Genomic DNA, 20537 nt, shown 5'->3' with positions numbered 1-20537 from the left:
TCCCCTCCCAGTCCCGGGTCCCGACACCCACCCCACCCCCACCCCAGCCCCGCGCCCCGACGTGGGGTGTCCCGAGGCTCCGCAGGGAGCGGGCCCCTGCCTCGCTGGCAGTGGGAGGAGTTTGGGGGCAGCTCCCGGACAGGTGGCCCGCACGCCGCGACTCCCAACTTGTGGAGTTCACCGGGACTGGGCTTTCTGAAGCCACGTGGGATAAGGGAGGGGGCGGGGGGAAACCCAACGCCATGAAACAGGGTCTGTTTCCCACTCGGGGCAGGCCACGGGTCCGCCTTCCCATCCGAAGTTGAGGGACCCTAAGATGTACCCCCTCTCAGTAAGCTGGGCAATACCTCCAAAACCAGGTTTTATGTGTTGGGGGGCCTGTTCTTGGACAGCCAGCCCTGAAAGCTGGAGAGGGTGTCATGAGGAGGCAGGCAGAGGTGGACCTGCTGTGCCCAGACCATGCCTTCTGAGGTCCCCCAGGGCGCCTACACCCGCTCCCAGCCAGGCTGTGGGGTCTGACCACCTCTGTCCTGGGCTGTGTCCAAGAATCAGGTGCCCAGTGGGTCGGGATGGCAGTGCCAGGAGTCCTGGATGGGCACCCTGCTCCCATCATCCCGGAGGTCCGGCTTCATTTCTAGCTGGGGGCGGGGCCTGTGACTGCCAGCTCCAGAGCCCTGTAGGGAGCTCCCTGGGAGGGCAGGGCAGGACTGACAGGGGAGAGGCCTGGGACCATCCTAGAGGGAGCCTTATGCCCAGAGACCTGTCCCACATCTGCTGAGGTGGAGCAAGCATGGGTGGTGGCCTTGAAGTTTAGGGAGGTGGCATGGGGCTCTTCCCAAGGGGCTGGAGCCCCCCTACACCCACCCTGGGTCCTCCAGGGGTCTGAGTTCAAAGCTGTATCCACAGGCCTGAGTTAGGCCCCTGTGCATGCAGGGCCCTTTGCGGGTTGGGAGACAGACTGGGAGGGACCAGGATGCCACAGAGGCTAGAAGTCCTTGTGTGGAGAAAGCTGGCCAGGCTCAACCAGGGAGGGGTTAGAGGGGGTTCCAGGAGGTGAAGACACGGGGGCGCCGGAATGGCCTTCCCAAGAGGGCCTGTCCGCCTTCACCAAGGTGTTCAGGCAGAGGCTGGACGCTATAGAAGTGACTTGGGCTGAAGGTGACGGGGACTCTGTGACTTGGTGGCCTGTCTTGTTTAAACCTCTTTCAAGGTGAGGTTGGGCTGGGGGTGGAAGGACTGCCCTTCATCCATCAGGTACCTAAACAGAATGATTCCTGCAGGCAGGCAGCTGGGGCAGGAGCAGCCCCCACCTAGGAGGTCCCTGCCCATTCTCCACCCATCCCCAGTCCAGGATTCCCAGGGGCAGGCCCCCTGGTGCCTGCAGATTCTAATCCTGGGGTGCACCAGGAAGCACTTTGCTCATCAGCTCACCTCCACAAAGTTTGGAGGGGCTAACATGCCAGCCTCCAAAAGGGGACAACAGGCCAGGCGAGGTGGCTCATGCCTGTAATCCCAGCACTTTGGGAGGCCGAGGAGGGCTGATCACCTGAAGTCTGGAGTTCCAGACCAGCCTGGCCAATATGGTGAAACCCTATCTCTACTAAAAATACAAAAATTAGCAGGTGTGGTGGAGGGCACCTGTAATCCCAGCTACTAGGGCGGCTGAGGCAGAATTGCTTGAACCCAGGAGGCAGAAAATGCAGTGAGCCCAGATCGCACCATTGCACTCCAGGCTGGGCAACAAGAGCAAGACTCCATCTCAGAAAACAACAACAAAAACCCAAAAGGGGGCAGCAGTGGTGGGAGAGGCCTGTGTCTGTACACCCCATTGGGGTCCCCGCTGTGTGTGCCCCTCAGGCGGCTACCAGCCCTACCAGGTCCTCCCTCCCGGCAGGTCTTCGCCTTGATCGTGTTCTCCTGCATCTATGGCGAGGGCTACAGCAACACCCACAAGTCGAAGCAGATGTACTGTGTATTCAACCACAATGAGGATGCCTGCCGCTATGGCAGTGCCATCGGGGTGCTGGCCTTCCTGGCCTCGGCCTTCTTCTTGGTGATCGACGCATATTTCCCCCAGATCAGCAATGCCACTGACCGCAAGTACCTGGTCATTGGGGACCTGCTCTTCTCAGGTATCTGCCTGTGGCACCTCCATTTGATCTTGGGAGGTGACTAGGAAGAGGACGCATTAACTCTGGGGTTCCGCAGCTGGGGGGCCTCGGCCTCTCTGGGAGCGGCAGGGAGCAGCTCACTTCTCCAGGGCATTTTTAGGAAAGGGTTTTCAGCTAGTGTTTCTCCTTGCTTGAATGGCCCCAGCCCTGCCTGGGGTAGCTAGAAGCTGAGTGGACCCCCAGCACACCCGAGCAGATGGGCTTTGCCTCTGCCCCTTTTGTCCCCTAGGCTGTCTGCTGGGACCCACCATGCCAAGGCCTGAGTGCGGGGAACTTTGGAGGTGGATCCCAGCCCGGCTTCCAAGTCCTCCCCTCCATATTGTGGAGGCTCCCGGAAGGTCCCTGCCTAGGCCCTGCCCTACCTGCCCTGTCCCCTCCCAGAGTCCTGGAAAGCCCCTCCCTTTCCATGGAACTGACACCCCACCCGTCCTCCCCCAGCTCTCTGGACCTTCCTGTGGTTTGTTGGTTTCTGCTTCCTCACCAACCAGTGGGCGGCCACCGACCCGAAGGATGTGCTGGTGGGGGCCGACTCTGCGAGGGCAGCCATCACCTTCAGCTTCTTTTCCATCTTCTCCTGGGTAGGACGGCCAGGGGCCGGTTCTTGGGGTCTTGGGTAAAGGGTGGTAGAAGGTGGGGTCCCCCACCCACCTGTACCCCTCTGTGCTCTCCCTGCAGGGTGTGCTGGCCTCCCTGGCCTACCAGCGCTACAAGGCTGGCGTGGACGACTTCATCCAGAACTACGTCGACCCCACCCCGGACCCCAACACTGCCTATGCCTCCTACCCAGGTGCATCTGTGGACAACTACCAACAGCCTCCCTTCACCCAGAATGCGGAGACCACCGAGGGCTACCAGCCGCCCCCTGTGTACTGAGTAGCAGTTAGGGTGGGAAGGGGGACAGAGAGGGCCCTCCCCTCTGCCCTAGACTTTCCCATGAGCCTCCTGAAACTGCCAGCCCCCGTCTTTCGCCTGTTCTACCCCGTGCAGCTGACACCCAGCTGCAGAGCCTCCCAGCCTAGCGGGGGCTGGCAGAGCCACACAGTGCCTATGCCCGGAGGGCTTCAGTCCGCCACTCACTCCTCCAGGGCACTTTTAGGAAAGGGTTTTTAGCTAGTGTTTTTCCTTGCTTTTAATGACTCCAGCCCCGCCTGGAGTGGCTAGAAGCCAGCAGGCACCCATGTGCTGCTGACAAGTGCCTCAGCTTCCCCTGGCCCGGGTCAGGCTGTGGGAGCCGCTGTTATCAGCGTTCTCTGCCAAAGACTCATGGGGGCCATCACACCTGCCCTGTGCAGGGGAGCTGGACCAGGCTCTTGTGTCCTCACTCAGGTTTGCTTCCGCTGTGCCCACTGCTGTATGATCTGGGGGCCGCCACCCTGTGCCGGTGGCCTCTGGGCTGCCTCCCATGGCGTGAGGCGGGGCTGGTGCTCACGGCACTTCCTCCTTGCTCCCACCCCTGGCAGCAGGGAAGGGCTTTGCCTGACAACACCCAGCTTTATGTAAATATTCTGCAGTTGTTAACTTAGGTAGCATGGGGAGGGCAGGGGTGCTCCATGGTTCCCAGACTGTCTGTGCCGAATGTATTATAAAGCCTTGGGGGAGATGCCCGGCCCTGGGATGCTGTTTGGAGACAGAATAAATGTTTTCTCATTCAGTCTCCAGTCATTGGTTGAGCCACAGCCTAGGGGTTGGAGGAAGACTCCACTCTGGGTACACGCTTAGGGGCTGGCTTTATGGAACTTGTATTTGGAACAAGGCAGTGGCAGTCCACCCCCTCCAGCCTGCCTCGCTGGCCCCCTTCCCTCTATCTGGGGTCGCATTCCGCACAAGCCTTTCATCATCTTAAAATAGTAACTGTGCTCAGCCTGTAAACAAGATTTTTCTGGCCTGCAGTGCCAGGGTCCTGCTGCTCCCTTCCTAGAGTTGGGGTGGGGGTACCTGGGAGTTGCCAGTGAACGCCCCTTCCCCGTAACCTTTCCCAGCACTGAATGAGGGGTGCCATGGGTAAGACCAGGTTTCTACCTTACTCCAGGTAAGGTTCCCAGACTGTCTGTGCCGAATGTATTATAAAGCCTTGGGGGAGATGCCCAGCCCTGGGATGCTGTTTGGAGACAGAATAAATGTTTTCTCAGCACCTCTGCAGCCTTCCTGGGACACAGCAGGGAGTGGTCTTGGCCATCCAGCCCGCCCCTCGGAGATTAGGCCCATCTCTGGAAGAGGTCAGGGCCCTGAAGCAACTCCTGGCTTCCTCTTTTGAGCAGTGACGGAGCTGTCATCGGCAAGTCCCGATTGTTTAAAACTCCCCAGTACAAACTAACAGGGTGCTGCTCCCAGCCTCACCCGATGGCTTTGGCTTGGGACATCACTAGCGAAGGGGAGAGGGAGGCTGGGGAGGCCCTGGGAGCGGTGACCCTGTCTGCGCAGGGCACACTCAGGCACAGCACCAAGGGCACAGCACCAAGTCCACACCATACCCCAGTGATGCTTGCCCCCAAGTGAGCTGCCAACAGCCCATCTCTGAGGCACAGCTGAGAGATGCCTTCTTGACTCCTGAATTACCAAACAAAACCTGACCTTGCAGGCCCAGCGGACAGGACAGTGCCTCATCCTCCCAGCTGGGCCCGGGCTTCTCTGTACACCGTTTTTGTCCTGACTCTGGCCCAGACAGGAAGCAGATGATGTTCCTCTTAGGACACGCCCCATGACCATTTCTCAGTTAAAGGGTCGTGGTTAAGACATCAGTATTACTACAAAAAGATCTGGGGGCCAGGCGCATGGCTCACGCCTGTAATCCCAGCACTTTGGGAGGCCGAGGCAGGCGGATCACTTGAGGCTGGGAGTTCAAGACCAGCCTGGCCAACATGGTGAAACCTCATCTCTACTAAAAATACAAAAATTAGCCAGGTGTGGTGGTGCATGCCTGTAATACCGGCTACTTGGGAGGCTAATGGGGGAGAATCGCTTGAACTGGGGAAGCAGAGGCTGCAGTGAGCAGGGATTGCACCACTGTACTCCAGCCTGGGCAACAGAGTGAGACCCTGTCTCAAAAGAAAACAAAAAGATCTGGAAGAAAATCTCCACCCAAATCAAGCTGAAGCTGTCCATGAGACCCGGGGAAACCCAGGTTAAAGAGAAATGTGCATCCACCAATCAGTGAATTTTGAATTAGTTAATTTCATACACTACAGCAGAGGCATGGACCCTGCCCTGTCTCCCCACTTGAAGAGGTAAGCCCCTGGGATCCAAGTCCCAGCAAGGTTGGTGCCACCCATCTTGGTGAAAGATGCTGTTGTTCCCGTGGAAACCATCACCAGAGGCAGGAAGGGCTTTGAGCCCAAAAGGAAGCAAGAGGACGTGAGTCCGGGCCATCCTCAGGGGAGGGCGGGAGCCGGTCCCAGGAAGAAGGGCCTGAGCCTCAGTGTGGCCCAAGGCTCAAAGGTGCTGGTGCAGGCTTCCCAGGAAGAACAGAAACTCAGCAGTGAAAGCCACAGAGGGGAAGAAGCAGGCTTATGTCAACAGTGTGTGGCTCTGTCCCTCACCCAAAAGAGGGAGAGTGTGCCAGATCCCAGGCCACCAAGCGGCGCCAGCTCCAGCCTGGGTGATTGTCCCAGCAGTCAAGAGGGAAGCTTTAAGCAGGCCAGTGGGTAGGAGAGGAGGGAGTATGTGGCAGGTGGGGCAGCCATACAAAGACTTCCCAGAAGGCCAAGGTGTGGTCACCCTCCACGCCTCCCAACTTCCTCCTGGAGTGGTCAGGCAGCATGTGGGACAGTGTCCGCTAGGCAGCGGCAGCAGGAAGGCAGCGGGCGGCCCTCGCAGGCCTCTCAGTTGGTGGGGCTGCATTGTAGAATCTGCTGTGGGGCAAAGAGCTTCCTGGCAGCCACGGCCTCCCCTGGCTTTCCTGGCACTGGGCAGTTCTCTTTGTTGTCCGGCCCAGCAGGCTGGCCTAAGGCCTTCTTGAAGTAGCAGAGCCGACACACAGAGTGGTACTTGTCTGCTCCCCCAATCACCTCGACCTGGCAGGGACAGAGGACAGGTGAAGGGCCAGGACAGGAAGGAGGCACAGCCACACCCCCACCCCGCCGGCCCGCAGGGAAGGCAGGGAAGGCAGGTGGAGCTACCTCCTTCTCTGTGCCGAGTCTCTTGGTATAGGCGGCTTCCCGGAAGCACTCCATGCACACCGCGGTCAGCTTCACCACGCTCTCGGCCAGCGGCACCAGGTTGAGGATGGTCCCGAATGGCTGTGCTCCCATGGAAAGACAGCAGGCGCTCAGCCACCTCACCAGGCGGGTTTTTCTTTTAAATCCTCTGATTCACAAGCACTAAAGCCAGGAGTTTTCTCTGACCTTAGTCCTTCTCCCAACCCCCAGAGCACCATGCCCAGCTCTGTCCCTCTGTTGATTCAAAGCACCTGCCAGACAGATGGAACCAGTTTGCACAGACCGCGGAGTCCCTGGGCTCAGACAAGGCCTGGTCTGAGCAGCTCGGCCATACCCCTGTGGTGGCTGAGCCCTGGTCACCCAGAGCTGGTGTCTGTGTACCCACCCAGAAGCCCCTTCCCCTCCTGGATCCCAGCTCCAGACCTGGATCAGACGCCTTACCTTCCTCTGGAATGTTCCATCCAGTGCAGCCACAATTACAGTCTTCCCAGCGTTGGCCATGGCCTCGCAGAACTCCACGATGTCAGGGAACTGGAAAGGACAGGTGGAGAAAGCGTGAGCTTCCACCCCAGCAGCAGCTCCCTGGATCCCCAGCGAAGATGCTGCCAGATCTGACAACTCCGGCCCTTTGGCCTGGAGCAACTCTCCCACGAGGCTCCACAGCCCGGGGGACTGTGTCCCTCTGTGTGCCCTCCCAGCAGATGACAGGCATATCCACAACTGCGCAGCCCTTTCCCCCTGCAGCCAGCTTCCGCTCCAAGTCCAGGTCCCCGGGACTCAGCGTCGGACTTCCACACCGACTGTGCTGTTTAACCAGGACTCAGTGTCGGACTTCCACACCGACTGTGCTGTTTAACGCTGCAGCGGACAAAGGCCTGCTGCCTTGAGCTCGGACACCGCTCTTCGTTGGACCCATTTTCTGTGTGACCTTGGCAATGAATTAACGTCTCTGAACCTGTTTCCTCTTTACTAAGAGCAAGGAAGGTTCTGTTTTTTTGTTTGTTTGTTTTTTTTTTTTGAGATGAGTTTCACTCTTTCGCCCAGGCTGGAGGGCAGTGGTGTGATCTCGACTCACTGCAACCTCCACCTCCTGAGTAGCTGAGATTACAGGCGCCTACTACCATGCCCAGCTGATTTTTGTATTTTTAGTAGAGACGGGGTTTCACCATGTTGGTCAGGCTGGTCTCAAACTCCTGACCTCATGATCCGCCCTCCTCGGCTTCCCAAAGTGCAGGGATTACAGGCGTGAGATGCCGCACCCAGCCAGGTCCTGTTGTTTAAGGATGGAAGACCCTAAGTTATATACAGGCTCTTTGGTGAATAGGTGGGTATTTTGAGCTCTTGCCTCCCCCTTTTTAAACAGGTAATGTGCTTTGAGAAGGGGCAGGGGTCCTACTGGCCATTTACAGAGCAGGATGACACAGCACAGCCTTCTAAGTATCGGGCCTGCACACAGCACATTTACTGCGTAAATCAAACTTCACTTTGGCCCAGGGAGAAGCTCAAACTCTGGCAAGTGCTTTGGTGATTCTCATCAATCAGTCATATCACTCTTAGCTGGCTGAGTTCATATGTCCAGACTGGCCTCTGGGTTGGGTGAAGTGGGAATGTCCTTGTCCTTGGGTGCAGGGTCTCTCTCTCGGGGCCACTCAGGCTTTCTCAGCCAGGTACTGAGGTTCGAGGTTATTGGGACGTGAGGGCTTAGCAAGGCAAGGACTAAGGGGTGGCTTGAAAAATTCCAGTTGGATCCAAGCGAAACCCTACGTGACTGATTGTGCTCAGCTGACTGCAGGGGCCTCTGGAGAAGGAAATCCAGAGACTCCGGCACGCCGGGGCCCCTCCCCGCCATGCACTCATTCCCTCTTTTTCTCTGAGGACTCATCACATGTCACAAAAATGCAGCTCCCAGCCTGCAAGGAGCTGTGGGCCAGCACACCTCCTGCACCAGGGGCTCGCCCCCTGGAGGGCTGACGCTGCCATCGCTGCCATTTGAGGCTGGATCTCGCCATGTCCTGTGCACTGTAGAGTGTTAGCTGCGTCCCTTGCCCCCACCCATTAGATAGATGCCAGGAGCATGCCTCCCATCCCCCAGTTGTGACAAAATTGTTTCTAGTTGTTGTGAAATGTCCCCTGGGTGGGAATCGAGAGGGGAAAAACCCTCCTGAGTTGAGAACATTGCTCCTTAACCCTCCACATGAGGGTAGAAAGCAGACCCCAGACTCTCCCACATCAGGGTTTCAGGACGGAGGAAGGTCCTCAGCCCCCACTCCACCTGGCACTTCCTCCCCCGTCCAGTGCAGATGCCACCCCTCTCCCAGGTAAGCATTAAACCCTAACCCCAGCAGAGCTCCCTGGGCAACCAGGGGCCTTGGAGATAAAGATGGAGGTATCCGAGTTGTTTGGGACGTTTCAAAGTGGGCCCTGGCAGTCATGCTGTTGCTGTTGGTGGTTTTGTCCCTTGTGTTTAGGGGACGTTATGGTTTGAATTGTGTCCCCCACCCCGCCAAATTCATATGCTGATGTCCTAACCCAGAATATCTGTGAATGTGACCTCATTTGGAGATAAGGTCTTACAAAGTGGAGTGATCGGGGTAGCTTCTAATCCAACGACTAGTGTCCTTATAAAAAGGGAAATCACAGTGGCTCATAACTGTAATCCCAGCACTTCGGGAGGCCAAGGTGGATAGATCACCTGAGGTCAGAAGTTAGAGACCAGCCTGGCCAAGGATTAAATCCCGTCTCTACTAAAAATACAAAAATGAGGCGGGCCTGGGGGCGCATGCCTGTAATCCTAGCTACTCAGGAGGCTGAGGCAGAATTGCTTGAACCCAGGAGGTGAAGGCTGCAGTGAGCCAAGATCGTGCCATTGCACTCTAGCCTTGGTGACAGAGTGATACTTTGTCTCAAAAAATAAAACAAAAGTTTAAAATAAAAGGGAAACCTGGACACAGACACACACAGAAGGAGAACAACCTGAAGACAGGGAGAAGACACCACCTACAAGCAAGGAACAGTCCCTCCCTTGCAGCCCTGAGAAGGAACCAGCCCTGCCAACACCTTGATCTTGGACTTCCAGCCTCTGAAGCTGCGAGAGGATGTCTCTGTTGCTCCCTTTCCCAGCCTGTGGTACTGTGCTATGGCAGTCCCAGGAAATAAAGAGTACATGTGAAATAAAACTTTGGCCAGGTGCAGTAGCTCACACCTGTAATCCCAGCACTTTGGGAGGCCAAGGCGGGCAGATCACCTGAGGTCAGGAGTTCGAGACCAGCCTGGCCAACATGGTGAAATCCCTTCTCTACTAAAAATACAAAAATTAGCTGGGCGTGGCAACGCATGCCTGTAATCCCAGCTACCTGAGAGGCTGAGGCACAAGAATTGCTTGAACCCAGGAGGCAGAAGTTGCAATGAGCTGAGATCACGCCATTGCAGTTGAGCCTGAGCAACACAGAGAGCCTGTCTCTACATAAACAAACAAACCAGAGTTGTTCAGCTCAAGGGGTGTTCTTAGTGGTCTCTGGCTTAGGAGACTTGGGCTGTGGTAACATATAAATTATGAACTTGCTTTTTTTGAGACAGAGTCTTGCTCTGTCGCCCAGGCTGGAGTGCAGTGGCGCGATCTTGGCTCACTGCAAGCTCCCCCTCCCAGGTTCATGCCATTCTCCTGCCTCAGCCTCCAGAGTAGCTGGGACTACAGGAGCCCACCACCACACCCGGCTAATTTTTTGTACTTTTAGTAGAGACGGGGTTTCACTGTGTTAGCCAGGATGGTCTGGATCTCCTGACCTCGTGATCTGCCCGCCTCGGCCTCCCAAAGTGCTGGGATTACAGGCATGAGCCACTGCGCCCGGCCAGATTAAATTTATTATAGGTTGCACATCTGCAACCCGAAGGGCTCCAAAATCTGAAACTTTTTAAGCGCCCACCACAGGTGGAAAATTCCACACCTGACCTCATGGGACAGGTCACTGTCAAAATTGTGGCTCACGCCCGAATTACAAAATACATAAAATTACTCTCAGGCTATGTGCATAAGATGTCTATAAAACATAAATGGATTTTGTGTTTACACTTGGGGCTCATTCCCAAGGTCTCATTATATTATGAACATGCAAATATTCCAAAACCTGAAATCCAAAACACTTCTGGTCCCAGGCATTTAGGATAAGGAATACTCAACCTGTGTTACTTGTGTAGTAGAACAGAAAACACAAAAAGGTTTTTTTTTTGAGACAGAGTCATACTCTGTCATCCAGGCTGGAATGCAGTGGCATGACCTTGGCGCACTGCAACCTCTGCCTCCCAGGTTCAAGCAATTTTCATGCCTCAGCCTCCCAAGTAGCTGGAATGACAGGTGGGTGCCACCACGCCTGGCTAATTTTTGTATTTTTAGTAGAGATGGGGTCTCACTATGTTGGCCCGGCTGGTCTCAAACTCCTGACCTCAAGTGATCCACCCGCCTCGGCCTTCCAAAGTGCTGGGATTACAGGCGTGAGCCACTGTGCCCAGCCAGAAAAAAAATTTAAAAAAATAAATCAGAGCTCCTACTATTGCAAAGCAACTCTGCAAGCCCGCCACACGCTGTGCAGCTGCTGATGAGCACGTGGGGGTGGCGCTGGGGCCAGGGTTCCCACCCACCACCAGCATCTGAAGCACAGCACCCCCAGCTAGTAGCTTCAGGTTTTCCAGGTGAACCTCTCTTGGATGCCAACAGTTTCTACAAACCAGTGTGAGCACCTCTGCGTCTCTCCCGGGGTACAAAGCAGCACAGAAGCTTCTGACCCAGGGCCTTCCTCAGGATGGCACGGTGGCTACTCTGTGAAAGGCTTTCCCTGCTGACCCAGAAAACAGGAACAAGGCAGGTTAGGCCAGGCTTCAGCCACTGTCCAGGTAGACAATGAAGGAACAAAGGACAGTCCTTCTGCTGGGTCCTGTGCTGGGAACCCCCTCCTCGATCTAGAACTGCTTGCAATGGGAAGACCCTGAACTTCCTTTTTTTTTTTTTTTTTTTTTAAGACAGAGTTTTGCTCTTGTTGTTGCCCAGGCTGGAGTGCAGTGGTGCAATCTCGGCTCACCGCAACCTCCACCTCCCGGGTTCAAGCGATTCTCCTGCCTCAGCCTCCCGAGTAGCTGGGATTACAGGCATGCGCCACCACGCCCGTCTAATTTTTGTATTTTTAGTAGAGACGGGGTTTCTCCATGTTGGTCAGGCTGGTGACCCTGAACTTCTTGAAGAGAACAAGGGCACACAGAGGCCAGGGCAGAACGCTGATGTCTGGATAGGGTGTAATAAATACTCACTGAATGAACTCAAGTTTTACTTGCTGGCCAGGGAGGAAGTAGACCGAGAAATCCCTCCTACAGGCTGAACCGGGGACAGGACTTAATACACTGGCTCCTGACTCGGGGCATTTGGATGTGAAGGAAGGAGGAAGGAGAAGGGAAAGGTTTGTGCCTGGAAGGTCTGGGTCAGCCTCTGTCAACAAGGTTTACAGAGCCAGGAGAACAGAGCTATTGAACCACTCACAGCAGCAGGTCAGAAGGAGGGAGAGCCTTGCCAAAGCTGAAGCTTCCTTGTTTTGAGAGGGCCATGTCCCCAAAGCTGATGCAAAATCCATGGATGCATTCCGAGGCCAGTTTGACAACAAAAGAGAACAGCTGCATCCCTGTTCCCAGCCTGGGCTCACTTTCTCACCTGGAGTCCCTCAACCACAGGGCAGCAACAACAATGTCTCCATGTACGCAGAGGCAGGGGGGTGCTCAGAGGCGTACCTCTGAAGGTCAGAAACTGAATGGGCACACCCAGGCAGGGAGATGCCAGCTGCCGGGTGGTCAGGAACCCAGAGCGGACACTGGCAGCCTGGAGTGAGTCCCTCAACTCCACAGGGCAGATGCCCCGCTCAGGGGAAGGGCACGTCAGCCTCCCCACGGGAATGGAATTTGCAGCTGTGACTCATACAGAATGTCGGGCAAGAACAGAACCAGGAAGGCAGGACTGGCCTGCGGGGGGTACAGGCCCTGTGATATCCGGGCAGGGTATTCCAGCCAGAGCAGCCTGGCTCTGTGTTGGGAGGCAAGGTGGCTGGAGATCTCAAAGTACTCACCAACAAACTCATGTATTCTTCCTCCAGGGTATAGAATTAGACTAAATGTACAGTCCAGGGTATAGAACTAGACTAAGTGTGGCCAGGCGCGGTGGCTCACGCCTGTAATCCCAGCACTTTGGGAGGCTGAGGCAGGAGGATCACCTGAGGTCAGGAGTTCGAGACCACCCTGGTCAACATGGCGAAACCCCGTCTCTACTAAAAATACAAAAGATTAGCCGGGCATGGTGGCAGGAGCCTGTAATCCCAGCTACTAGGGAGGCTGAGGCAGGAGAATCACTTGAACCTGGGAGATGGAGGTTGCGCCACTGCACTCCAGCCTGGGCCACAGAGCGAGACTCTGTTTCAAAAACAAACAAAAAGAGAACTGGACTACGTATACTAAACGTATAGGTGGCCCTGTGCCCAGGTTCTAGTCTTTGAAAGATCAGCAGAGGTGACATTTGCAGCTTCTGGCCTGGCCCATGAAAACCTCACACCATGGGGCTCCGCCATGTCTCTCCCCTTCCGTGTCTGTATACAGCCAGCCAGGGTGACCTAAGCCGCCTCGTGGGCGGCCTCCCCATCCACTGGCTTGGAACCACGTAGGGGTCTGTGAGCGAGAAATAAATTCCTGTTATGTTTATATCAAACCACCACATTGTGTACTTCAAGGCAGCCCTAAAAGTACCTAAGAGGCCAAGTCTGCTGAGCCCCTCAGAGACACTTTTGGTTTCACTCATTTGTGATAAACTAACACAAATAAAAAACTCCAAAGCAGAGAAAGAAAAACTAAGATAACAGAAAATAACCCAGAAACTCAACTGCAGAATGTGTTCCTGAGGAAATAGAAAAATCTGGAAAAGTCTAAGAAAAAATTTTCAGAAACATAACGGAAGGAACAGCATACATTTAAAAATAACCCAACAGTAACTTGTCAAAACGGAGGATGATGAATTAGAGCAGCAGATATAAAAATAGTCATTGAAACAAAACACACTTTGCAAGATGGAACCCAGAACACCTCAGAGAGGGATGAGGAGAGAAATACCTGAAGTGATAATGGCTTCATTCCTTCCCCAGAAATGAAAAGGCACACCAGCTATAAAGCAGGATAAACGAAAACAAAGCTTACCCTAGACTCATTGTGCTGAGAGAGAACAGACAGAACACCTGACCAGAGGTAACATTAGAGAGATGGCAGCCTTCCCCTGAGCAAAAACACAACCACCAGCGCTGCTACTCTTCAAAGCAACAAGACCAAGGCCGGGCGTGGTGGCTCATGCCCGTAATCCCAGCAATTTGGGAGGCCGAGGCAGGTGGATCACCTGAGGTCAGGAGTTCCAGGCCAGCCTGGCCAACAGGGTGAAACCCCATCTCTACTAAAAATACAAAAATGAGCTGGGCATGGTGGTGCACACCTGTGATCGCAGCTACTCAGAAGGCTGAGGCAGGATAATTGCTTGAACCCAGAAGGCGGAAATTGCTGTGAGCTAAAATCATGTCAATACACTCCAACCAGGGCAACAGAGCAAGACACTCCATCTCATAAAAAAGGCTGGGGGTGGTGGCTCACGCCTGTAATCACAACACTTTGGGAAGCCAAGGCGGGTGGATCACCTGAGGTCAGGAGTTCAAGACCAGCCTTAGCCACACACGATGGTGGGTGCCTGTAATCCCAGCTACTTGGGAGGCTGAGGTGGGAGAATTGCTTGAATCCGGGAGGCAGAGGTTGCAGTGAGCTGAGATCGTGCCATTGCACTCCAGCCTGGGTGACAGAGTAAGACTCTGTCTCAAAAAAAACAAAAAAACAAAACTACACAAAATCAACCTATCCCTTGCTGCCCAGCTTAAACTAGAGGACAAGCCGGGCGCGGTGGCTCAAGCCTGTAATCCCAGCACTTTAGGAGGCCGAGACGGGCAGATCACGAGGTCAGGAGATCGAGACCATCCTGGCTAACACGGTGAAACCCCGTCTCTACTAAAAAATACAAAAAACTAGCCGGGCGAGGTGGTGGGCGCCTGTAGTCCCAGCTACTCGGGAGGCTGAGGCAGGAGAATGGCGTGAACCCGGGAGGCGGAGCTTGCAGTGAGCTGAGATCCGGCCACTGCACTCCAGCCTGGGCAGCAGAGCGAGACTCCGTCTCAAAAAAACAAAACAAAACAAAACAAAAAAAAACCTAGAGGACAAAAGAAAGATTTCCATACAAAGCCTGGCAGCTTCCCATCTATACATCCTGGATGCAAAAACTACTAAAAAATGTACTTCAACAACAAGAAAATAAACGTATAAGAAACAAGCAAAAGGAACCATGAGGCAAACCAAACACTTACTTCCCCACTCCCTTTTTTTTTTTTTTTTTTTTTTTTTGAGATAGGTCTGGCCTTGTTCCCCAGGCTGGAGTCGCAGTGGCGCTAATCACTACTTCACTGTAGCCTCGACCTCCCAGGCTCCTCCTTTCTGCCTCAGCCCTTCTGGTAGCAGGGACCACAGGTGTGCGCCGCTATGACCTGGCGATTTTTTCTTTTTTTGGTAGAATGGAGTTTTATTATGTTGCCAGGTGAGTCCTCCAACTCTGAGCTCAAGTGATCCTGTCCACCTTAAGCCCCTCCAAAAGGCTGAGATTACAGGTGTGAGTCACTGTATCTTGCCAGTAAAATAGGAATATATATTTTTTATAAAGGTAAAATGGCCCCAGGTGCCGTAAGTCACACCTGTAATCCCAGGGCTTGGGAGCCCGGTGGGGGAGGGGGGGGCGGATCACCTGAGTTGGGAGTTTGAGACCAGCTTGACCAACTGAAGAAACCCCGTCTCTACTAAAAATATAAAATTAGCCAGGCGTGCTGGCGGCATGCCTGTAATCGCAGCTACTTGGAGGCCGAGAACAGACAGAATTGCTTGAACCCGGGAAGCAAAGTTGCAGTGAGATGGGCACCCATTGCCCTCCAGCCTGGGCAACAAGAGTGAACTCCCGCTCAACAAAAATAAAAGCCGTAAAATGAATTCTACGTGACTATGACAGGGAAACTAGAAGGGGCGCCCTTCAGAGGGTATTCCAACACTAGTTGTAGCTAATTTAACTTGTTATTTTACTAAAAGATCAGATAACCTCCAAGTCAGCGGCGGAAAACGGAGGGACAGAGCGGGAGCTGTCCAGGAAGAGTAATCCAGGACAACGCCGACTTACAAACTGCCCCTCGTCGATGCCTATGGACAGCCGACGCCAGGGCCTCCTGGGCCCGCGTCTCGGAGCAGGCAGGCGGGCCAGCCGCCCTCCATGGTGGTTCCTGGGAAGAGAAAGCCAGAGCGTGAGCAGGCACAGGAGGCCAATAAGCCCAGAATGCAGAGGCCAGGGAATGGTTACTGTCGGCGACCACCCGCCTACCTGCAAAGCCGGCTCAGTGTTGCAACCCAGCCGGGCTTTGAGAAGTTTACACCTATGGGAAAAGGCCCTCGTTCAGAAAACCAGTTATTTATTTTTTTTTGAGACAAAGTCTTGCTCTGGTCGCCCAGGCTGGATGCAGTGGTCGCCATCTTGCTTGCTGCAATCTCCACCTTCCCAATTCTCAGGGGTTCAAGCGATTCTCCACCTCCAGCCTCGAGAGTACGCTGGGACACCAGGCCACACACCCATGACAACCCAGCTTACTTTTTGCCATATTTAGCAGAGATGGGGTTTCACCATGTGGCCAGGCTGGTCTCCAAACTCCCTAACTTTTTTTTTTTTTTTTGAGCGGAGTCTCGCTCTGTCGCCTGGCCTGGAGTGCAGTGGGCCGGATCTCAGCTCACTGCAAGCTCTGCCTCCCGGGTTTACGCCATTCTCCTGCCTCAGCCTCCCGAGTAGCTGGGACTACAGGCGCCAGCCACCTTGCCCGGCTAGCTTTTTGTATTTTTTAGTAGAGACGGGGTTTCACCATGTTAGCCAGGATGGTCTCGAACTCCTGACCTCGTGATCCGCCCGTCTCGGCCTCCCAAAGTGCTGGGATTACAGGCTTGAGCCACCGCGCCCGGCCACTCCTAACTTTTAAGTGATCCACCCGCCTCAGCCTCCTAGAGGAAAACCAGTTATTTATACAAGCCACTTCACTTGATGTTTTGGATTAGAAATTAGTAATGTCCAATACAAAGCTCAACGAGACTAAAAACTCTTCCTCTGTTCGGCAGACAAGGCCAGCTTCATCAGTTACCAGGGCCCATGATACCATTAGGGGTCAGCCAAGTTTTTTTTTAAAATTCAGAAGAATGAATAACTAGAACTGGGCCTGGGTTATATTTGTCTTTATGTCAATTATGTTACAAAATATAAATTTTTAAAATCCTGTATTCTGGCCAGACACAGCAGCTCATACCTGTAATCTTAGCACTTCGGGGAGGCCAAGACGGGAGGATCATTTGAACTCAGGAGTTCAAGACCAGCCTGGGTCGAGACCAGCGAGATACTATGTGACAAAAAATCTAAAAATCAGCTGTGTGTGGTGGTGTGCACCTGTAGTCCCGCCTACTCAGGGGGCTGAGGTGGGAGGATCACTTGAGCCCAAGGGTTTGGGGTCACATAATAGTAAGCTATGATTGAACCACTGCACTCCAGCCTGGGTGACAAAGAGAGACCCTGTCTCAAAAACAAACAACAAACAAACTAAAAAACATTTGACAACTATTGTTTCGTTATTACCTTGCTATAATCCTACTTCGAGTTCTGGAAAAAACGTGTGAAACAGTATTTTGTGCATTTTAAATTCCCTCTTCCCTCCCTAAACAGAGAAAGACAAAGTGAGAGCAGGTGGGAGGCCAGCTGTGGGCCCTGCAAGGGCAGCCTCTCTGGAGCTGTCAATGCTGCTGGCCCAGCCTTGGCCTCTGTGACCCGTGTTAGAAATGACTTGTGACACACATCCTGGATCTGACTGACTCGAGAAGTTGCACTTCCAACAGCTGGAAAGGAGTGACCTCCTCTGCTTTCCCTGTCCCCGCCAGGTGTAACACCACCCTGTGCTGTGGACATCGCATCTTAGGAATGAGGAAGCAAATTTGGAAAAGTAAATGACCTACATCAGACAGCATGGCCAGGAAGTACGGTTAAATCCCCACACACAGCTCCAAGCCCCAAGCACCCTCCACTCCACCACCGTCTGGCTTCAGGAGCCCCTCAGCTCCCACCGAAGGCCACATGCCAGGTGGATCCATTCTCTGCACAGCTGTAGCAACTCTCGGATACAGGTCCCAGCAAGGGCTCTGTGGCCGCAAGCTCTATAATGTGTGGCACAGCATGGCTTTGCCACTGGGTGCCCAGGTGGACAAGTCCAGAGGACCAAGCAAAGCGTCTCAGGCTCAGAAACATCAGGCCCACATCTGCTGCCAAGGAAGTGAATTTAACTCCCAACCTGAGGTTGCAGGTGGAAATGTCCAGTGATCTCAAATAGCTACACATAAAAAGAGGCAGCGTGAAGGCTGCCAGGTGACCAGGACCCAGCCAACAATGGACAACTAAAAAATTAAACAAAAATCTGTGTGCAGGCCAAACCAAACCAGTTTGCAGCCTGTGTGAAGCTGAATCCCTACAGCAGAGTTTCTGAACGTTGGCAGGTTCCTGACATTTGGGGTCAGCTCATTCTTGCATGGGGGCCGTCCTGTGCACCGCAGGACCCTTAGCAGCAGTGTCCCTGACCTCTACACATTAAAGCCCAGTAGCATCCCCTCCCCTCTCCAGTTGCAACAACTAGAAACGTCTTCAGACATTGTCAAATGGACCCTGGGGGCAAAATCACCCACAGTGGAGAACCACTGGCTCCAGCCCAGGGAATGGAGAGTGTGCGCTGCCTTGCCAAGCACCTTGGAAAGTGTGCTGATTTGAATCGTTCGATGCCGGGTCAGCGTGATTAACCGTCCCCACTAAAGAGAGTTCTAACAGCGTGTCCTGTGCCTTGTGATTTTCCACTGGACAGGACTGCAAGGGGCAGGGACTGACCGGTCATGTGTGCAGAAGCTGCTGCTGTAGCGAGTGTCTTTGGCATACTTGATCACCAGGCACTTGTATTGAGCAATCTGGAAGCGACGGACACGTCTCATCAACTCTGTGCTGCAAGAGGAGAGAGGGTCAGGTGAGGTCCACAGCGGGAGGAGAACCTCCCCACTAAGCCTGGCTCCTCATTGCCCCTAGTGTTATGCAGACTGAGCCCACCACAGCCGGAAAAGAGCAGGGCAGAGCAGGCAGGGTATAATATCCCTACAAAGAGGGTTGGAAGTCAGAATTCTCTATGGGGAAGAGGTCCAGGAATGGTACTCAGGTGGTCCCAGGAAGTGTGGGAGGAGTAACCTTCTCCAGGATGTAGTGGGGAAGGCAGAGGCAAAGGCTACATGTAGAGGGGGACCTGCGACTGCATTCCAAAGTAACCTCATTCCAGTGTTGTTCCCAGAGTTCAGAGCTTTTCTTTTTTCTTTTCTTTCTTTTTTTTGAGATGGAGTCTCGCTATGTCGCCTAGGTTAGAGTGCAGTAGCGCGATCTCAGCTCACTGCAACCCCTGCCTTCGGGGTTCAAGAGATTCTCCTGCCTCAACCTCCCGAGTAGCTGGGATTACAGGAGCCTCCCACCACGCCCAGATAATTTTTGTATTTTTTTTCAGTAGAGACGTGGTTTCACCACATTGACCAGGGTGGTCTCAAACTCCTAACCTCAAGTGATCAACGCACCTCAGCAATCCAAAGTGCTGGGATTAAAGGCGTGGGCCACCACGCCCGGCATAGAGCTTCTCTAAATTAATTTCAGAAAACCTTTGTGTGCAGTGTCAAAAGCACTTGCTTCTGCGTCCAAGAAGTCCAAATCTGAGCCTCATGATCCTGAGCAAGGAGTTTGAGCTGAAGTGATCCCCAGGGCCATAAAATAATGTTGGGGCAGGGCATGGTGGCTAACGTCTGTAATCCCAGCACTTTGGGAGGCCGAAGCAGGAGGATTGCTTGAGACCAGGAGTTCAAGACCAGCTTGGGCAACATAGCAAGACCCCAGCTCTACAAAAATAAAATAAAATTAGCTGGGTGGGGGATGCACGCCTGTAGTCCCAGCTACTTGGGAGGCTGAGGGGAGAGAACTGCTTGAGCCCAGGAGTTCGAGACCAGCCTGGGCAAAAAAGCAAGATCCTATGTCTACAAGAACAAAACAAAACAAAAAGAATGGTGGGTGGGTAGTTTACTCAGGAAACTCACTCACTAGCCCCACCTGGGTCAGGGAATGGTTGTCACCTCAGGAGAGCAGAGGCTCCACGGCTTCAGACTCCTTGGTGCAGAGAGCGACTGCGTTTCCTTGGCCTTATAAGGAAACAGCCACATTGAATAGGGGTGTACAAAAAGGCCTGGCCCACAGTGCACACAACTGGTTGCCACCTTCTCAGAGGACTTGGTGGGGAGGAGTGCTAAGCTGTAACCAGCTGTGACCAGCTCCAGGAGGGAGTGGCGTCCACACAGGAGGAGGGGCTTGGCCGGGGCAGAAGGGGGCGGAGACTTCCTCCTGGACGGAATTCAAGGGAGGAGGAGAATCCCGGGCGGGAGCTGTGGGAAGCTGTGCTGGTCCTTCTAGGGGAAGGGAAGGGACAGGGGTCCCCGGAGAAGAAGGAGATCCACCCCAGCCCCGCGAAGCCATTACCTTTTTCCTGAGAACATCGGCCCGAGAATCACCTAGGAGAGAAGATGAGGTCATATGGGGGCCCGCCCTGCGCGGATGCCGGGGCACAGGCTATCACCACGACCCCCTCATCCCCAGTCACGCGCAGGGCTGACCCCGGCACCTGGATCTGCCCCCGGGTCTTGCTAGGGGAGCCGGGCAGCACGGTGGGCAGGTTAATGCAACTCATGGCGCCTCCGGGAAGTTCACGGATCCAAAGGTTCTCCACCGCGGTCCCGCAGTAAGCCCCTGGTTCCCGCGCCACCCGCTTTAAACCACGGCGTGCTGGCCAATCACGAGTCGGTCCCGCTGCCCTGGGGCCAATCAGCGCCCGGCCTCCGACAGGCGGGAGATTTGACCACAGCCCGCCCCCTCGTGGGAGGGATCCGGGAAGTGCGCCCAGGGACTGGGAGGGCCCAGTAATCAGGGGGATGGACGTGGCTGATCGGGATGTGGCCTGGCCTGAGCCCCGCCTCTCTCCGC

General features: G+C 54.4%; 2 protein-coding genes across 2 annotated transcripts; one reads left to right on the top strand and one right to left on the bottom strand.

The window, feature by feature from the left end:
* Positions 1 to 1053: 1053 nt before the first annotated feature.
* On the top strand, positions 1054 to 3825 carry SYNGR2 (synaptogyrin 2). Its single transcript, XM_017879391.1, has 3 exons — positions 1054 to 2132; positions 2610 to 2749; positions 2847 to 3825. The coding sequence occupies exons 1-3, from the start codon at positions 1964 to 1966 to the stop codon at positions 3042 to 3044; spliced, it is 507 nt and encodes a 168-aa protein (XP_017734880.1). The 5' UTR covers positions 1054 to 1963; the 3' UTR covers positions 3045 to 3825.
* Positions 3826 to 5322: 1497 nt separating this feature from the next.
* On the bottom strand, positions 5323 to 20372 carry TK1 (thymidine kinase 1). The gene is given in 8 exon segments (XM_017879390.1): positions 5323 to 6181; positions 6287 to 6406; positions 6767 to 6856; positions 15594 to 15617; positions 15620 to 15679; positions 18359 to 18479; positions 20037 to 20068; positions 20179 to 20372. Coding segments are annotated over 8 exon segments (705 nt in total). The 5' UTR covers positions 20245 to 20372; the 3' UTR covers positions 5323 to 5989.
* Positions 20373 to 20537: the final 165 nt, after the last annotated feature.

The sequence above is a fragment of the Rhinopithecus bieti genome, unplaced genomic scaffold (genome assembly GCF_001698545.2).
Source record: "Rhinopithecus bieti isolate Rb0 unplaced genomic scaffold, ASM169854v2 scaffold_9899, whole genome shotgun sequence".
Classification (NCBI taxonomy): domain Eukaryota; kingdom Metazoa; phylum Chordata; class Mammalia; order Primates; family Cercopithecidae; genus Rhinopithecus; species Rhinopithecus bieti.
Note: the sequence above shows the minus strand (reverse complement) of the source record. Positions and strands in the feature narration are given on the sequence as shown.

Excerpts from the sequence above, each read along its gene's own strand:
- SYNGR2 (XM_017879391.1), top strand. The coding sequence starts at position 1,964 with ATGTACTGTGTATTCAACCACAATGAGGATGCCTGCCGCTATGGCAGT. Across the intron at positions 2,133-2,609 it reads TGGGGACCTGCTCTTCTCAG|CTCTCTGGACCTTCCTGTGG; the intron begins GTATCTGCCTGT and ends GTCCTCCCCCAG. Across the intron at positions 2,750-2,846 it reads TCTTTTCCATCTTCTCCTGG|GGTGTGCTGGCCTCCCTGGC; the intron begins GTAGGACGGCCA and ends CTCTCCCTGCAG.